The sequence below is a fragment of the Phoxinus phoxinus genome (assembly GCF_949152265.1).
Source record: "Phoxinus phoxinus genome assembly, chromosome: 21".
NCBI classification, from domain to species: domain Eukaryota; kingdom Metazoa; phylum Chordata; class Actinopteri; order Cypriniformes; family Leuciscidae; genus Phoxinus; species Phoxinus phoxinus.
In genome coordinates this window covers 8639205-8657495 of record NC_136896.1, presented here as the reverse complement: position 1 = coordinate 8657495, position 18291 = coordinate 8639205, and the positions used below count along the sequence as shown (strand labels likewise).

Sequence of the window (18291 nt, the reverse complement as noted above, 5' to 3'; positions counted from 1 at the left end):
TATAAACCACTTGTTTGGGGTTTTTGGAGGGGGGAAACTACTTTTCAGCAATGATGCATTAAATGGATCAAAATGATCAACACTTTGAGACTGTTGCAAAATTGCTGTTCTTTTAAAATGTTCTATTTATCAAAAGAATTAAGCAGCACAAATGTTTGCAACATTGATAATAATCAATTATCATATAATAATCTCTGAGGGATCATGTGTAATGATGCTAAATTTTGCCTTTACAGGAATAAAATACATTTTAAAATCTATTATTTAAAATTTAAAAATTTTAATATTTCAGTTGAAAATTATCAAATTCGATCAAATTCAGCCTTGGTGAGCATAAAATAAAATAAAAATAGTTCGAAAACCTAACTGATACTAACTCCATTAGCATTTCAAATCCACTAGCACTTTAAGAACACTAAATTCTAACATAACTTTTGAAAAATACATTGATTTACTTACTTGATAAATGTTATGAAATATATGGTGTTGATAACTTTCATGCATGACCTTGAATTAGTCTCAATGGGGATTTTAGCCACATGACCCCACTAGAAGTAAACAATCCTACTTGCAAGTTGCTACCACTTTTAAATGACTGGAGACATAACTGTAGTTACAGCAAGACACACAGTTATGAAACTGTTGGTGAATGGCTTAACAGAGTCCACCTCACTGTCTCTCCTGATGTGCGCGGCCAGCGTCAGAATGGCAGCTAATGTTCATTGATTCTCTTTGTAGCTCAGCTGGAGGGACCTCTGCACCCTTCTGTTCCCACTTCAGCTCCACTGTTTACAAGAAATGACGGCATGACAAGGCTTTATCTAATAAGCCAGACATCTCAACAGGAGCATGAAATTGAATTCCACTGACGCTGCTCAGGTTTGTCACGCATCTATTTTTCCCCAGACAGCAGCATTTTATTCTGTCCCTTCTGGTCAGGGGCCTTTATTAAAGTGTATGAGGAGACTCCGTTAATGCCATTGAATAATCACATCAAATTTAGAATGAAATCAAACCAATAACTACTCCAAGTTACAAACACAACAGCAGGTTGTTGAACAATAGCATTTAGGTTGCTTTTGGCTCAATTTGATTTGTCTTAAAAACATGCTGAAATAGCTTGACATTCAACAGCCAAAAAACACGTGGCCAAAGCATACCTCTGCTTTACAGAGAAAACATCACATGTGTCTGGCAGCCTCTGTGTCCTGAAGCTGTCCAGGAAGAACTCTGAGGCTATTCAATCAGAGGTGCTGGGAAACCTGCTCTGCACATTAAATTATGAGCTTTCCTGTTACACCCAAGTTTTGGGAACTGGGCTGATCTACTTCAGTTCTGAGAAAAAAAAAAACAGGTCAGAAAATAAACACCTACCTTTAGCATGAAATGTCCAATCGGGGCGATGGTATTCATGCAAGTGGACACGGCTCTGCTGACCCAGCTGACACACCTGAAATGGACAGGATGCTGAATGTTTCACTTTTAAAACCAACAATAAACATTTATTAAAATAATAAATAAAATAAAAAAGGTTATATAAATAAAAGGTTAAAAAATAAAACATTAGCAGAAAAGCAGAATTGAGTGCAATTTGTAGCTGCAGCACATCTATAGAACAGGCAACAATAATAAACTGCAAAATTAGGGGTAGGCAACAAAGAAAAACTCGGTTCATAACCATATGAATACTTTATATCAGTTTGTATGCATTAAGTTGATCAAAAGTGACAGTAAAGACATTTAGAATGTTACAAAAGATTTTAAATGCAGTATTTTAAACAAATACAAAAAATGTTTCAGAAAAATATTAAGCAGCAAAACTGTTTTAACATTGCTAATAATAATAATAATAAAAAAATCTTGAGCACCAAATCAGCATATTGGAATGATTTCTGAAGGATCATGTGACACCGAAGGCTGGGGTAATGATGCTGACAATTCAGCTTTGCCATGATCAAAGGAATAAATTACTTTTTAAATAACATAAAAATTAATTCAATTAATTAAAACAGAAAACAGTTATTTTAAATTGTAATAATATTACTGTATTTGAACAAATAAATACAGCTTTAAAAACTTTTTTTTTTACTTGAAAAGGTACATTTTAACTTTTTTGTTCAAAATGTATGCGAGAACATCATGAATGCACCTTCCAAACTGTGTTTTTGTCTTGTCCTGAAATCACTACAGTAAGCCTATAATAAGTGTATCTGCATGACTCGTCATATACATGCAGAGAGAAGTAGCTCCGGCTACAATGTTCTTCCACAAAAAACATGCAGTTTTGTTTATTACCCACAAGAGCACCAAAAAATACATGGTGTTCCTTTAAACTTCAGAGCGTCACAAAATATTTTCGTTATTTAAATGTAATAATCCAAAATTAAATACTTTCTTGGCCGCAAATCATGAGATTATTAAAAAAATTATAATAATGAAGTCCAGCTTGAGTGCAAAAACAGCTTATTAAAATTTCAAATTGTAATAAATATTATAAAATAGCCACTATATTATATGTGACAGTATAGAATTCAACTGAATTGTGAACTTACTAATGCACCAATTTGTGATGCTGCTGCTTGGCAACGTAAACAACCTATAGTAACTATGACTACATCCTGTCCACACTGGACGTGAGCGGCATGACTCGACAAAACTAAATTGCACCTTATATAAAAGACAGAGCTGTCTACACTGAAGCGTTTATCTCTACCGACACAGGTAAATACACGTCATGCTGCCCAGCCCTATGGCAAACTAAAGAAATGCACACCTTATTGTAGAACTGTCGGGCGAGATGAACGTAGGCCTCGGGAATTGCTCCTGCAACTCCTTTGGCTCCAAAAAAGCCATTAACCTCGGGGGAGGCCATGAGGATTCGGTAGTCTGCTGCTGCACCCAGCACCAGCTGCATGTAGGTGCGCGTCAGGTTGAAGTAACCCGATGTCAGGAAGATGACAGAGTCTCCACCGGCCTCTATGAGCAGTTGTTTGGTTATTTGTTCATCCAAGTAAATGCCCAGAGGCTTCATTTGCATGAGTGGAAAGATCCAGGTGTCATTTGGCACCATCCCATCTGAATCAGGAACCTCTGGGCATTCAGTCTCCAGCATGCTCTGTCGGACACGGGCCGTATTCACCACCTCCATGATCCGTTTCTGTGCTGACGCAGAAAAATCTGCTCTGTTGCCTGTAAAACCACAAGACAGACTTTTTCTGAGAACACTCAAATCGGTTGAAATGCTTATAAATATTGGATAGATTTAGGCTGCACTCCAAAACCTAGTCAGATGCCTATATAAGCAACATTTTAAGCACAGGGACACAAAAGCTGTTGTGGACAAATTATAATGTCACATCACCTCAATCCCATAATGCACTGTGGTGAGATCAGTGAAAAAAATCCAAACAAAACAGCAGAAAACGGAAGTTGATTATAACCATATTTCCTTAATAGATTGACAAAGATACATTTGAATATTGTTATCTGACAATTGTGTGTACCATGTATTTCTTGCATATTTCAAAACTTTTCAAAAGTTGAATGTCTGTAAGATTTGAAAAATGTTTTTGAAGAAAGTCATGCTCACCAAGGCTGCATTTATTTGGCCAACAATACAGTACAATTATAAATTATCATTACAGTTTAAAATAACTGGTTTCCATTTTAATATGTACTTATTCCTGTGATGGAAAAGCAGAATTACAGTTTTCAATGTAACATATATTATCATCAACATTGAATACAGTTGTGCTGCTTAATATTTTTGTGAAAACTGATTAATATATAAAAATCAAAATACAAATAAACATAATTTATTTGAAATAGAAATGTTTTTTTAACATTATAAATGTCTATACTGTCACTTTAATACATTATCAATGATTAAAAGGATTACTTTAAAAAAAAAAGTCATACAGACCCAAAAGTTTTGAAAGGTGGTGTAAATATCACTGTGCAAGCTTAGCAACAAGCTACTGTAGAAGCAATTATGAGTCTCTCCGATGCTTTGCGTGAGAAGAGCATTCAAAATAAGCCTCTTATGAGGTTCTATTTTAGTAAGTATAGCCCAATAACCTTTCAAAAGGTTTTGGAAAGGAGCCTTAAATGTCAACCAAGTCAAAATACCTGAAAGCAAAGATAAGCAGAATAATTCTAGGAAACTGATCTTAACAGGGTGTTTACAGTCACACTCATTTGAACAGGTATGCATGCGAAACATCAAGTAATTCTCCAATCCAATCCATTATTTCAGGTATTTGTTCACGCGAGATCCTGCAAATGCATGATCAAAACCTCAGAGACGCGGGTCAATAACTGCTGACCGTCTGGAAAGGCGCTCTGTCAAACCCTGGCGCCTCTGCTAGACATAATGTGCCACGGTGAGTCATAGCAAGAGAGATAATCTGTAAATAATGAATTAGCTTCAGTGCAGAACACTGAATGTTGGTAATGTATGGCAGAAGACGGTGTCTGTGCTTATTTGGTTAACTGGGAGAATGTGCAGAAAGGCCGCTCGGAATATTCTGTTTGTTAAATGCAGAGGATAAGAAATATGTGTGGCTGGCGGAGAACAAATAAATGGCTCTTTGAAGCAGGATACAGGGGCTTTCCCCACGGACTCAAAGCCAGCCACCCCAAGCCTCCAGGCCTCAGAGGTCCAAACACATCCAGTTAACAGGGCCACGAAGTTCAGCGGCTCTTACCGACAGACTGTGGGATCCAGTTACTGGAGATACAGGGGCAGGACTCGACTGCCGACTCAGCGGATAAGCTTCTCAATGGGCCGGCGCTCCAGTAAAGGCCCCCATATACCGACAGAGGAGTTCTTTTTCATTATTCGCTTAAAGGGGTGGTTGATTATGATTTCACTTTTCTAACTTTAGTTAGTGTGTAATGTTGTTGTTTGAGCAAAAACAACATCTGCAAAGTTACAACGCTCAAAGCTTTTTAAGGACTACAACAAATGGGTGGTAGAGACTACACGACATTCCTCACGGGAATGGGACATCACCAACCCTAGAATTTACATAAACCCCGCCCCCGGAACACGATTTATAGATTATCAAGACAGAATATGCTAATCAATGACTAGAAGATAACTACACATAAGCTACATAAATTCATCAACTAACCATTCAGGAATGTCCTGTTGCTTCTACATGTTGTCACTTCTTCTCGAGTCTCTCCATCATTGTCTGAATCCGGTTTGAACATAAAAGGCTAAAAGTTTTTGAAATTTTCAGTGCATGTCTATGTGAGTGCAAGCTCTTGAAGCTCCGCCCCCTGTTCCACGAGCAGCAGCTCATTTGCATTTAAAGGGACAGACACAAAACGGTGGGCTTTTGCTCGCCCTCAAAAGTGCTATTTTAACATGCTACATAAAAATATCTGTGGGGTATTTTGAGCTAAAACTTCACATACAAACTCTGGGGACATCAGAGACTCTTTTTACATCTTGTGAAAAGGTCATTATACCACCCCTTTAAGGTTTGGAATACCTTTTCAGCGGTATAGTGTTAGCGAACATCCTGATGCTGCCAAAGCTCCTGAGAGTGGCGTTTAGATGAATATGTAAAAAATGTGCCGTCTTTCTATAAATAACAAAATAAACAAAAAATGACAGGGGTGAGAAAATGGCAGTTAAGAAAGCATCTGATCATATTTATGTGGGTTTGTTTGCACAAGTTCTGAAATTCTGCACTCCAGCAAGTCACTTCATACAATATATTGCTTTAAAGCAAGCAACTTCACATTATTAAATGTGAAAAAATACTGTCACTTTCAATTAGAACTACAACTTTAATTTCCACTATAAAGAAGCTCTCCAGTGTTTTCATGTTTTTACTTGCATCTGACCTTGATGGTCTGAACAGAAGAAATGAGGCGGAGATAATTTCCACATCAAAGAAGGCGGAGCCTCAGAACACACCTACCTATTACGTAATCACCACGGACCAATGGTAGCTCGGGGGCGTTTATCAGACGGAGCGAACCTTTCCAGAACTATTCTAAACTTACAAAGCCATCTTCAAACAGAACTGACGATAATGACAACACATATTGGTTCTTCGATTTCACTTGACGTATGTCATGGGCTGTTACTCTTACTAGAAGATGAGGCTTTTGCACTCTCTTTCTACATATACAGTCACCGATGAGCTGCATACTGAACTTAGGTCAGATTATAATACATCCTCCAAAATCTATCACTCCGCCTGCACGCTAAGGAAGTTGCGTTTGGCATTTTGTGGATGTGTTTAGGCTTTTACCTAATTTGCATAATCCATTTCAGAAGCTAAAACAACATATGCACATGACCTCTTAAAATATGACAATGTATATGTAAATAGCTTCTGTTTTAAACAGGACCCTCCCTTCAAAAGCACTTTCCTTTGAAGGCAAGCACCATTTCCTCAATCGTGTGCACACTGTTGTCAGGCTTGAGCTGCAGTGACACGTCAACCACAAGCTGCATAAAGAAGCGTCACCCTGACTGGAGCGCATGTGCTTTATAGTCTTCTTTACTGAGAAGAAGATCAGATCTGCTCCGAATCCGATAAGGATTTTTGGGGCTGATCAATGATTACCAGTCACTGGAAGCAGAATTGGCCAATGCGATCACAGATATCAATCACCGAAATTAATTATAGGCCAACTATTCTTAACAACAATGTATTTTAAGTAGGCCTATAAAAAATAATCATGATGAGAAAGTATCATGAATGGACAACACTTTATTTATTGGCAAGCAACATGTGCTATGCACTATTAACAGGTGATATTAACAAATATATCAGAATAGTTAACAAAACTTTTCTTTATCAACTGAAAGTAATCACTTGTTACTTTCTACACTGCATTGTTTTCACTGAATAAATTAAAGATTTATATTTAATAATCCTTTTATATTTAATTATAAAGTTAAGTGAGTGATTTTCTCTTTGTCTTTTCATGTTTAATTAACATTAATGACACATACGGCAGTAGGAATATTAGGCTGCTGTCCCTTTAAGACCGAATGCATGGATCCAATATACTGATACACATGTGACATATTTCCCAACTGTTCATGTTAACTGTCTTAAGACATAACCAACAGTGTTTAAGCGAATATCACCAAGCTGTGCATTTTAACATATTTCTGTGTTAGCGGTTTAGGCGCGAACCCGAAGCTCAAAGTTCACTTTGCTTGTCCGTGTTCCACTCCATCTCGGAGCGCGCACACAGAAAGCCGCTTGGGGAACAGTATCACTTTCGCGGCTTAATGCAATTTTAATAACTCTTTTTATTAATCGAGCACGTCCTGCCGTTTAGCAACAGAAGACTGTATTTTATGTGGATCACTGATCTAGCTGATTTGGACGTTAAGGTTGGGCTTTTAGGGAGGAATGAAAGTGCACTGCTGAGAAGGAAAGAAATGCACTAAAATAACAACGCCAGTTTCTTGCTGTTATTGTCTCCCCTCTCACTAAAGACATTGCAAATGTATTGTCCTGTTTAGACATCTGGTAGAACTGTCAGACCGGAGAATGTAGTGAAGCAATCTTAGCAGCGCATAGAAAAATGTGAGTTGTGTCATCTGATCGGCCTTTGTAGAGAACACGATCAAACTATGTAAAGTTATTATTGGCCGATAACGATCGGCGCCCGATCAATCAGAGCACCCTTATTCTCACTCTGATATTTTACCGTCATACTTCACTATTCTCGCTCACGGCTATCAGTCCATCGCTTCCCGTTGACCTCATTGTCTTGACAGACTGTAGCGAGGTCCAAATAGCTCCTTCCCGAACCTATCATCCTCCTGCATCTCTCCTTTCCTACTCTCCCAGCACAGATCATTTACCACCAGCAAGGTGACATCATTGCACTATTTCTGGGATCTGTGACAAACTGTGGCCCCGCTCCACCACAATGATGTCATCGAACGGCGCTGGGTTACGGATATGGACCGAAGCTGAATGGGCATAATCACTCATTCACTCGTTCCGTGCTCCTCACTGAGCCTGGGGACCGTAAAACACACCGAGTCATGGCTGGAGAGCATCACAGAGACCTGAGGCTAGCAAGCAGGCTTTGAGCTTCCTGTTACTCAACGTGTTACAAGGAAATGAGTGATTTCCCATCATAACCTCTGATTCATGATGCATGTCAGAAGCCACGAGTGTCACTCATTTCTCTTATCAGGAATACTTTCATAGCCAGAAAAATGTTGACGAAGTTGCTTGATCACTTGCATTTAGACGGACTAGCAGCACCTAAAGAAGGATCTTTTTAATAAATAATAGATATTCATACCACACAGTCCATTTTAACCAAGGGATACACGGTGTAGCACACTATTTTCAGCACATGTATATATGCAAACAAGCCGCATTTAAAAGAAATTAGGTATACAGGAAACAACATTTCTTAACCAGTTTTTTTGTGATAAATGAAAGAATATTCATACTGCAAAAATCAAACACAAAAATTAATTTAATTTTCCTATCTGCCTGATTTGAAGAAGTAGAATAAGAAGTATTTTTGTATTTACAAATATGAATCTTCCTGTTAGATCTCCTGTTAACAGGCCCATGTCAATCTGCATATAAATTATACTTTTTTTATTTTTTTTATTGTGATAAATGTAAAAAAATTCATACGATACATATTTTATAATACATGTCACTTGAATATTTCTCCAGTTAACTAGTCTAAGGCGTTAAATTAGCATATTTTGGATATTGTCAGCAGTAATTAATCATAACCAGCATATCTCTTTATGAGTGGTGTAATCAAGTGCACTTTTAGAGCAATGTTATACAGTTTCACTAAAGTAGGCCAGATAGCTGCCACAATCTATCGCTCAGAATTGGCCTTCAAGCTAAGAAAGTTGTGTAAATTGCATTTGGCATTGTGTGAACGTTTGGGCTTTACCTCATTTGCATAATCCCTCAGGAGCGTTTAAGTTAATGCTAAGGAACTCTCAGTGAACTCCCCAGTCATTGTCTTAAAGCATGACATTTTACATTTGTGACCCTGGACCACAAAAGTCATAAGTCGCACGGGTATATTTGTGGCGATAGCCAACAAAACACTGTGGGTCAAAATTATTGATTTTTCTTTTATGCCAAAAATCATTACGATATTAAGTAAAGATCATGATACATGAAGATATTTTGTAAATTTTCTACCTTAAATATATCAAAATGTTATTTTTGTGAGGATGCAGCACAATCGCCAACAGAAATGGACAACTTTAAAGGCGATTTTCTCAATATTTCGATATTTGCACCCTCAGATTCCCGATTTTCAAATAGTTGTCTCTCGGCCAAATATTGTCCTATCCTAACAAACCATACATCAATGGAAAGCTTATTTATTCAGCATTTGGGTGATGAATACATCTCAATTTCAAAAAATTGACCCATAAGACTGGTTTTGTGGTCCAGGGTCCTACTAAGGAAGTAGCGTCTGTTTTAAACGGGTCCCTCCCTCTGAAAAGCACTTGCCTTTGTAAGGATGCACCATTCCCTCCATCATGTGCACACTGTTGTCAGGCTGGAGCTGCAGTGAAACGTCGCCCACGGCTCCCACGAGGTCAGCAAAAAAATCCGCCACCTCCTCGCAGTCCTCCAGAAGTACATAACGATCCTGACGATTGGTGAAGTAGGAGTCGCTCAGATTGGCCCTGTATGAGAGATCATATCATACTCAGAGTGGGCAACAAACATACCTTCCTCCAGTGAGCTCCATACAGTCTACAAACAAACGCGGAACCATGAAGAGCTAAAGCTGTGCGAATATTTTGTCAGAGATAAATGTTGGTATTTACATTGCAAGCATATTTGAGTTAGTCAGAAATAACAGATGACATGCATATATCACTGCAAAAGTGGATATTACACGTGTACATACCCACTGATGATGAGACTGTTGTCAAAAAGGTACGCCTTGATGTGCTGCACCCCGATGGTTTCATTGAAGCGTTCGGGCACCAGAAGACGCAACAGTCCCCGCAGGTCTGGTGTGTGGTACAGGGACACTCTCATCTGATCGGGGAAACTCTGGAGCAGCGGCAGTAACATTGTGCGGGAATTGTGCTTACCTGTAGATGCAAAAACAATAAACCGTTATAATGAATCAGTGACCGATATTTGTCACCATTTGTCGGACCCATTTGTTTCTTATTTGAACTTTTGTCATTAAAATTGATTACGGTTTTGATCATGTTTTAAATTAGCAACGTTTAAACATGCATGCATTAAGGTATACTAGTTAGTTTATGGCTGCATCAAATAATTTCCTATCAACATTGATTGGATCCATTTAACATTCAACGGGCCAACATAAATACATAAACATAAATACAACAGAACAGAGATGCATATGAAATAAACAGTGCTTTGCAGGTAGGTCTAACAGTAGTTTTCCTGGCGCGCGCTTTGGATGTGTGCACAAACAAAACTTCTGACACAGTGAGTAGAATTGAGTTCTCTATCACTTCTTCTTGCTCTTGAATATTTTAATTCGCAAGATTTAAAAACATGTGCAAAAGGATAAATATTTGTAAAGACGGCCCGATCGGGACAGTCACAGTTCCGTCAATTGTCCCGAGCGTTGTTCACGCTGGCCCTTGGCAGTCACAGTTAATAAATTGATAAACTTTGATAAATTGGTGCATCTCAAATTGCTTCTATTAATTCTATAATCTAGTTATATAGTATTTTGTCTTTTTACATTTGTATTGTAAGTGTTGTAGTAATGCTGGGGAAAAAAATTGCACTTTGGGGACAAATAAAAGTTATCAAGACATGCTTAGCAAGTTGTCACAGTCAGTTGCAGTGAAGAGGTGAGAGGCAGGATCAGTAACTATTCATTAATACAAATGTATTCATTATACAAACGAAACAAAAACACTCTGGGCAGAAAACAGGAACAGAACAACCAAGAATTAAGCGACGTGAAGAGACAATTGAACTTAACAAAACAAAGGGCTTAAATACACAGGGAAATAAATCAACAAAGTGAATGACGCAACAACTCGAACAATCAATGAAAAACCATGGAAACTAACTGAAAACATGTGACAAACTCACCCAAAACAGATAACCTGTTACACAAGTCTGTCCTTCACTAGCAGCTATACCGAACTGTGATGCCAAAGACAGTAGACGAAAAAATAATTACAAAAGATTCTTTTGAACTTTCTAATCATCAAAGGATCTTTTGATTATGATTCCACAAAAAAATATTTAGCAGCACAACTTTTTTCAATATTCGTTAAAAAAAAAAAAAAACGTAACTACTTGGAGCACTCCTATTGGTAGTCGTCACATTGCTTCACAGCTCATTTGCATAGAAGCAAGCATAGCGGTATATCATACGCATTGCCAACGGTTGTTGTCGCTCACGCCAGATATTTGCCAACTCGCATTAAAAAATAGAGAAGAATAACCTAAGGTCTCTCAGAGAGTGAAATTATTAATAAGAGTCATTTTCAAGAGATCAAGTAGAATCTAAACCATACAATGAAGGTAAATGCTGTAATATGATGCCTCGGTTACCATGATATGTTATGAATTCTTACAACATCATTGGGTCAGTTCAACAGCACATTGAAAGCAGTCAATGGAATGACTAACAGTTCCTTTTAAGTAGTTTGTGAGGTAAAAGAAAAGAGAAAACAGGGTGGAGGTCTGAACATGCAACCTACAATTACTAAAGCTGGAAATCTTTCAAAATTACACCCACGCTGTTATATTAGAATAGACATGGTGCACACATGTTAGTCAGTGTTCACAGACAGGGAAACGAACATTAGCAGGGGGTTTTCTGTATGCATTATTTCCTGATAGTTTCATTGGAATGTGATCAAAAAAAGATAATGACTTTTAAAAGGAAATAAAACAATATAGAACGAAGTTCACAAATGAGTGAGTGTGAAGCTTTGTTCACAGTGCAGAAATTCTCCTCTGACTTTGAAATCCGATCTTTGAAACTGATTGTCCTCACTGTCATTTAGACGACATTAGATGAAATCATATCCACATGTTCAGTGTTGTCAATATACATATACTGTAGTAATGACTTCATAACACATTAGACATAGCAGATACATTACTGTATTTTACACAATCATACATGTGATGTGCCTGAAATCACTCGATCTTTCACAATTCATTACAACGTGATTTTAAATGAGTGAATTGAATACCACATCATGTGATTTAGATTGTATTGGAACAGGCTCTCAAATGTTTTTGCTGTTCAGACTATAACAACTCTAAGGATTTGGGGTTGGATGTGCCAGCTGCTGTGTGTCCGAACAAAGCCTGAGAGTGTGTGAGAGAGACAGTAGCCCCTTTCACACATACAGTCTTTACTGGTAAATTACCGTTAAGAGATCATGTGTGAACAGGACCTTTTCAAAATTACCTTTAAATCGGTTCTGGCAATTTTCCAGCATGAGAAATTGTAACATTACCGGTAAATTACCAGCATGATGGTGTGTGAACAAAGAATGAAGATTACCGGTATGAGCATGTCCCCGAGCTCAGAACGCGCTGACATGATACGTTTGTTTTGAGCCAATCATAAAGCTCCGTTGGGGCTGTTTACGTTAAGTTCTGCTGCTCTTAACATGCAGATGTCTGAGCATCGCAGCGCTCGAGACCCTGCCTTCTTTTCCATTCATCAGCACTGTAACTCTGCACTTATTGCTTACTACAGTAACTGCAATACTATAGTAAATATGGGTCTCATAATGTTTTCAAGAGCTAAACCGCGTTCTGTGTGGTCACCCCCTTACGCCCGTCACTCAGATGTAAAAATAAATAAATAACTAAAATGAAACTAAAGTGCTTCTCCTCATCCAGGTAGATGAATAAAACGGCTCAGGATTTAAAGGTCATTTCCGATGATTGACATCACCGAGTTTATTGGTATTTTGGTACTGATGTGTGAACGATACCTTTCGGGTAAAAAGACGGAACGCCGTTCCTTGTGTGAACTGCACATTTGTGTATTTACTGGAAAGTCGCTGTGGTAATTTTACGGTAATTGAACGAGATTGCTGTGTGAAAGGGGCTAGTGTGTGAAAGAGAGACAGAAACAGACCTCTTGAGCCTCTGGTATAATCCAGCAGAAAAGACACTTTGAGATCAGGCGCATGATCTTCCTGTGAGCGCTCTAATGCCTCTTCCATGCAATCAACCTTCAAAACAAATTAGACAGTCACTGAAAGAAGCCTCTAATTGTTAGAGTTTTTAACCATATTCTAGGGTTAAGCAATATTTGAATTGTTAATTCTTTTTCTGCTGCAGGAACATTATGGCTTGGCTGGTTTTGCATGTTGATTTGAACAAGGAAATGTTACCTTATTGTACACCGAGATAGTAGTTAAATAAAAAGATTATACTAGGATTTAACAACACCAGATCAAATTCTCTTCAGAGTTTTCGAAAATGTTTGCAGATGTGACATGAGCTACTGTTCATACCTGATCTTTTTGCTTAACAAATGAGTCATTCTTGAACTTACAGGGTTTAAACAGAGGATTATAAATGCTAAACATTACTTCCTCTTATGTAATATTCTCAATGAGAAACTGCACGAAGACAGGCTTTTCTTTCTCAGTGACAGTAAATGTGTGCAGACAGGTTACATACCAGGTCTTGCTCTAGTGGTCCAGTTCCCAGATACAGTGATGCCATCACCACACGCTTCTTGGCTGTCTTGATACGAGCCTAGGCAAACAGAACAAACTTAATGAGTTAAAGGGGTGGTAAAGTATGATTTCACTTTTCTAACTTTAGTTAGTGTGAAATGTTGCTGTTTGAGCATAAACACCATCTGCAAAGTTACAACGTTCAATGTTCACAGCAAAGGAAGATATTTGCTTTTAAAGGACTACAAGAAACGGCTGGTAGGGACAACACGACATTCCTCACGGGTTAGTGACATCACCAACCCTAAAATGTACATAAACCCCTCCTCCGGGAACACGCAGCCCATGTTGAGAAGAGGAAAAGTTGTTGTATAAGAGACATTTGTGAGTCAGCTCAAACTTTAGCATCCATCTTTTCACATGCAATAGAAAGTCACTCTGTGTGCATCTCACAACAGTTCCTATACGAGCGATTTACAGATTATCACGACAGAATATCCTAATTGAAGATAGTGAACTCCACGTCAGCAACATAAATTCATCAACTATCCATTCAGAGACGTCCTGTTGCTTCTACATGTTGTCACTTCTTCTTGAGTCTCTCCATCTTTGTCTGACTCCGTTTTAACATTAAAGGCAGAACAGTTTCTGTCATTTTAGTGTGTCTGCGTGAGGTAATCGCAGCTGCTAACACACACAAGCTCTTGAAGCTCCGCCCTCTGCAGCAGCTCATTTGCATTTAAAGGACCAGGCACAAACCGGTGCGTTTTTGCAAACCCTCAAAAAGTGACAACTTTAACATGCTAAATAAAATTATCTGTGGGGGTATTTTGTGCTAAAACTTCACACACATACGGTACTCTGGGGACATCATAGATTTATTTTACATCTTGTGAAAATGGCATTTTACCACCCCTTTAAAGCTCTTTTTTTTTTGCTATTCCCCTTATTTTTAATGTACTGTAAGAGTCGGGGTGGCCATTGTAACTTGATTGTGTCAAAGCTTCCGCTCTCAACCGCTTCTAGTTATTTTAGCTGTTATGCTGCTTAATTTTACATATCACATTATTTTAATTTAGTATCATAATCAAAATGTTTTTTTTACCATTTTGATATTCTTTGTTATTAGGCTACCTGTAGCGGTAACTGAATCTGAATGAAGCTTACTTCTGCATTAAAAAAATAAGGTTAATATTATAACAAATGCAAACTTATAAACAAATTGGACAAAAAAAACTAGTATCTTCATAAACACAACTAGACAATCTTCTGAAATGGAAAAAACAGGATTTGACCAAAATTCCATTTTTAATCTTACATGTAGGCCTATTTATGTTTAGAGGCATATGAGTATCATAGGTGATTTTATGACAAGATCAAATTTCTTTACCATAAGCAATTTCACAAATAAGTTATAATATTACAATTAAAACTATACAAGATATTTCATAATTGTATTACTTTTAATGTTCAAAATAAAACAAACTAATAGCAAGAGACACACACGTTTAGAATTAAACATTAAACCCAAAGTCAAGTTAAGTCACCTTTATTTATATAGCACTTTATACAATAAAGTGTAAAAAGAAAAACCTTTACAGTGATAACAGGAAAATAATGTGTGATGCGAACAGAATATAATTCAGCTGTAAAGCAGCTCTTCAAAGAAAACAGTGTCATTGTTTAGCTGTGGTCAGTTCAATGTTTAACAAAGGATTTCTTTTTTACAACCTTATAGTCCTATTTACTGACTATATGGTTCTCTGAAGGTGCAATTGCTTGGCTTTCAACAAGCATACACACACACACATGAATACCTTCATAGCTTGATAAAACTCATCAGGTGAGTGAAGGATGTGTATGTGGCTCCCAGGGACCCTGAAAGCAGGCACATGATCAGCCATCCAGTGGAAGCGAGAGTGGAGGCCCTCGACACCAGTGAAGCCTGGAGGTCTGGAGGAGGCCAAGGGGGCTGAGTCCGCCTCTGCCAGGAGAGGGGCCAAAAGCAGCACAGCGGACCTACAGGATGACAGGAAGTACGACAGAAATAAGAGGCGGAGAAACCCTTTAATCAGAATCCAAGAGCGAGGCTGGCAGAACTCTTCAACTGTACACAATGCACTGTAGTGTTTCAGTTTACACTATTAGTTAATATTGTATAATCTGATGGCTGAACAGTGGTACTGAACTAGTTTTTGTTTCCTGTTGGCTCCCAAACAACTTTTTCCAGCAAAAGTGTGCGAATAAACTGCCCACAGTACTATTCAAAAGGGTATATGGTCAGTAAGACTTTGTTTTTGAAAGAATGCTGAATTTATTTACTAAACTACTGTAAAAATGGCAATATTGTCTAATATTATTACAATTCAAAATAACTTCCTGTGAAGGCAAAGCTGAATTTTCAGCATCATTACTCCAGTCTTCAGTGGCACATGATCCTTCAGAAATCTTTATAATATGTTGATTTGGTGCTTATTGCTTACGAAACATTTATTATTATTATCAATGTTGAAAACAGTTGTGCTGCGTAATATTTTTCACGATTCTTTAATGAATTGAAAGTTCAAAAGAACAGCATTTATAAATGACTTAACTGTCACTTTTGATCAATTGAATGTGTCCTTGCTGAATAGAAGTAGTAATTTATTTTAGACAAAAACTTCCTGAGCCCAAACCTTTGAAAAGTAATGCATTGTCAGCTATTTTTGCTAATTAAAAAAAAACAAAGTTATTTTTAGTACTTTTTTGCTTTGCTATTTGGACAACAACAACAACAATCACACACATTTTTAATTTTATAATGATTTTTGTGTGTGTGTGTGTGTGTGTGTGTGTGTGTGTGTGTGTGTGTGTGTGTGTGTGTGTGTGTGTGTGTGTGTGTGTGTGTGTGTGTGTGTGTGTGTAAATGAAATTATTGGCAGGGCAAGTAAAAAATCTTCTTTTTTTATTTATTTTTTTATTCTTTTTTTTATGGTGACAGCAATGACTGTGCAATATGGACCAATTCATGCAATATCTCTTGTTAATTTTAAAAACAGTAATTAAACCAAACAGCTCTTGATTTCAAACTACTCAGCCAGGACAGAGCCCTAAATCCAGCTCCAAATGCAACAGTGTTCAGAAGACACAAAGGCAGTAATATGGTCTGTATGACACAGCATGAACTCTCAAACTGCAACCCTTCACTCAGATCTACTGCCAAACACCAAGGTCACGTCGAGTTCTCTACGACCCAGACGGTGCTTTTCCTCACAGAACCCAGAGTCTCACCGCACATTACAGTAGATCTCACATAACTCCTGAGAAAACAAAAAGAAAAGAGGCGCCTTTGAGAGCGCCGTGACCCTGCGGAGACTGAGTGTAAAACAATGTGAAGGTCAATAGTGAGTGTTAGATAATGAATCTACACAAATTAACTATAGTGTTTCTCATACGCATCAACCCTGCTTCAAAAACAAGACCCACTTTTAAAAACCCTCAAAGATCTGCCCTAACAAGTGAAGATATTCAGGAAAAGGCTTTTAATACTATCAGGCTGAAAAGTGATTTGATTAAAGTGACCTTTACAGAAGGCCAGCAGTAAATGGCTGCTTTGTAAACCAGTGCTTTTAAGTTTTCTAGAATTAACCTCTTTCATTGCAAAGCACAACACATAACAGCAGTTTAACAAGAATATCTGATCGACAGACGTTCACCTTGGACTACATGCTTCTGTCAGAAAAATAACATGAACAAGTGTCTATATTTACATTCATAGAAAATATCATGAAAAATAAAAAATTTGACAGCTGCCAGATCAGACATGCCTGAAACTGATAACATCTGACAAACCCTGATCCTTGGTTTATTTGGTAAGGGGGTAACTATCATCACACTAACCAGTGTGCAGTTTGACAGCTCATTAAAGGATTATGAAACAAAATGTTAAGGAGTAACCATTCACTTTCATTTGGATTTTTAGGGTGAACTATAGCTTTAAAAACATAATGACATGTCACTGGACATAATGATGGAAACTGGAAAAAAGCTATTGAACAATAGCAGAGCAAAATCAGCAACCATCTTTATTGTTCTAATGTTTACAGCTTATATTCTCAAAATCATCTTGATAACTGTAGCTCAACACGTGAATGTAAGACATATCTCTCCCTTATACAACCACAAGCTAACATTAGCCAAACACGCGATTTAACATTACGCGATTTCTATCGTCTGTCTTTATGTAATGCATAATGCGATCATTTACCCTCTCCTCCGATCATGTGTCCTGAAAAATCGGTCAGTTATCCTCGTGAAAACCCAGGAAAATGCAGGAGTATACGCAGAGAACACAAGTCTTTTCCATGTCATGGGCGCCGCCATGTTTTCACAGGACTTTGAATGTCGAAACTTTATCGAAACTCATGATAACCTGGCGCGACAAAACTGAACAGAAGCTATGCACAGAAGCCACAACACAGAAACAAGCCAAGTTCGCTCATTAAAACCATAGACAGTATATAAACTGGACACAGCGACCCCATAGGTTTCAACGGAGAGAAATGAAGTCAATTAGAAGCACTTACTTCCTGATCGCAAGGCGAACTGCGCAGGCTCAAACTGAGCTTGACGACGTAGATGTGACGTGAGCAACCTGT

General features: G+C 37.8%; 1 protein-coding gene across 3 annotated transcripts in view; it reads right to left on the bottom strand.

The window, feature by feature from the left end:
• pgs1 (phosphatidylglycerophosphate synthase 1) overlaps positions 1-18291 on the bottom strand; it is a 31131-nt gene that overhangs the window by 6636 nt on the left and 6204 nt on the right. The window contains exons 2-9 of one of the 3 annotated variants that reach the window (XM_079594571.1): positions 17901-18158; positions 15472-15673; positions 13656-13733; positions 13105-13201; positions 9904-10093; positions 9498-9676; positions 2774-3189; positions 1375-1450 (exon numbers count right to left, since the gene is read on the bottom strand). In XM_079594571.1, coding sequence (XP_079450697.1) covers positions 1375-1450; positions 2774-3189; positions 9498-9676; positions 9904-10093; positions 13105-13201; positions 13656-13733; positions 15472-15673; positions 17901-18016 — 1354 coding nt within the window. In that variant the 5' untranslated portion in view covers positions 18017-18158. Of the gene's footprint in view, positions 1-1374; positions 1451-2773; positions 3190-9497; positions 9677-9903; positions 10094-13104; positions 13202-13655; positions 13734-15471; positions 15674-17900; positions 18159-18219; positions 18256-18291 lie in introns of those variants that run through there. The other 2 variants (XM_079594573.1, XM_079594572.1) reach the window with 2 other exon arrangements.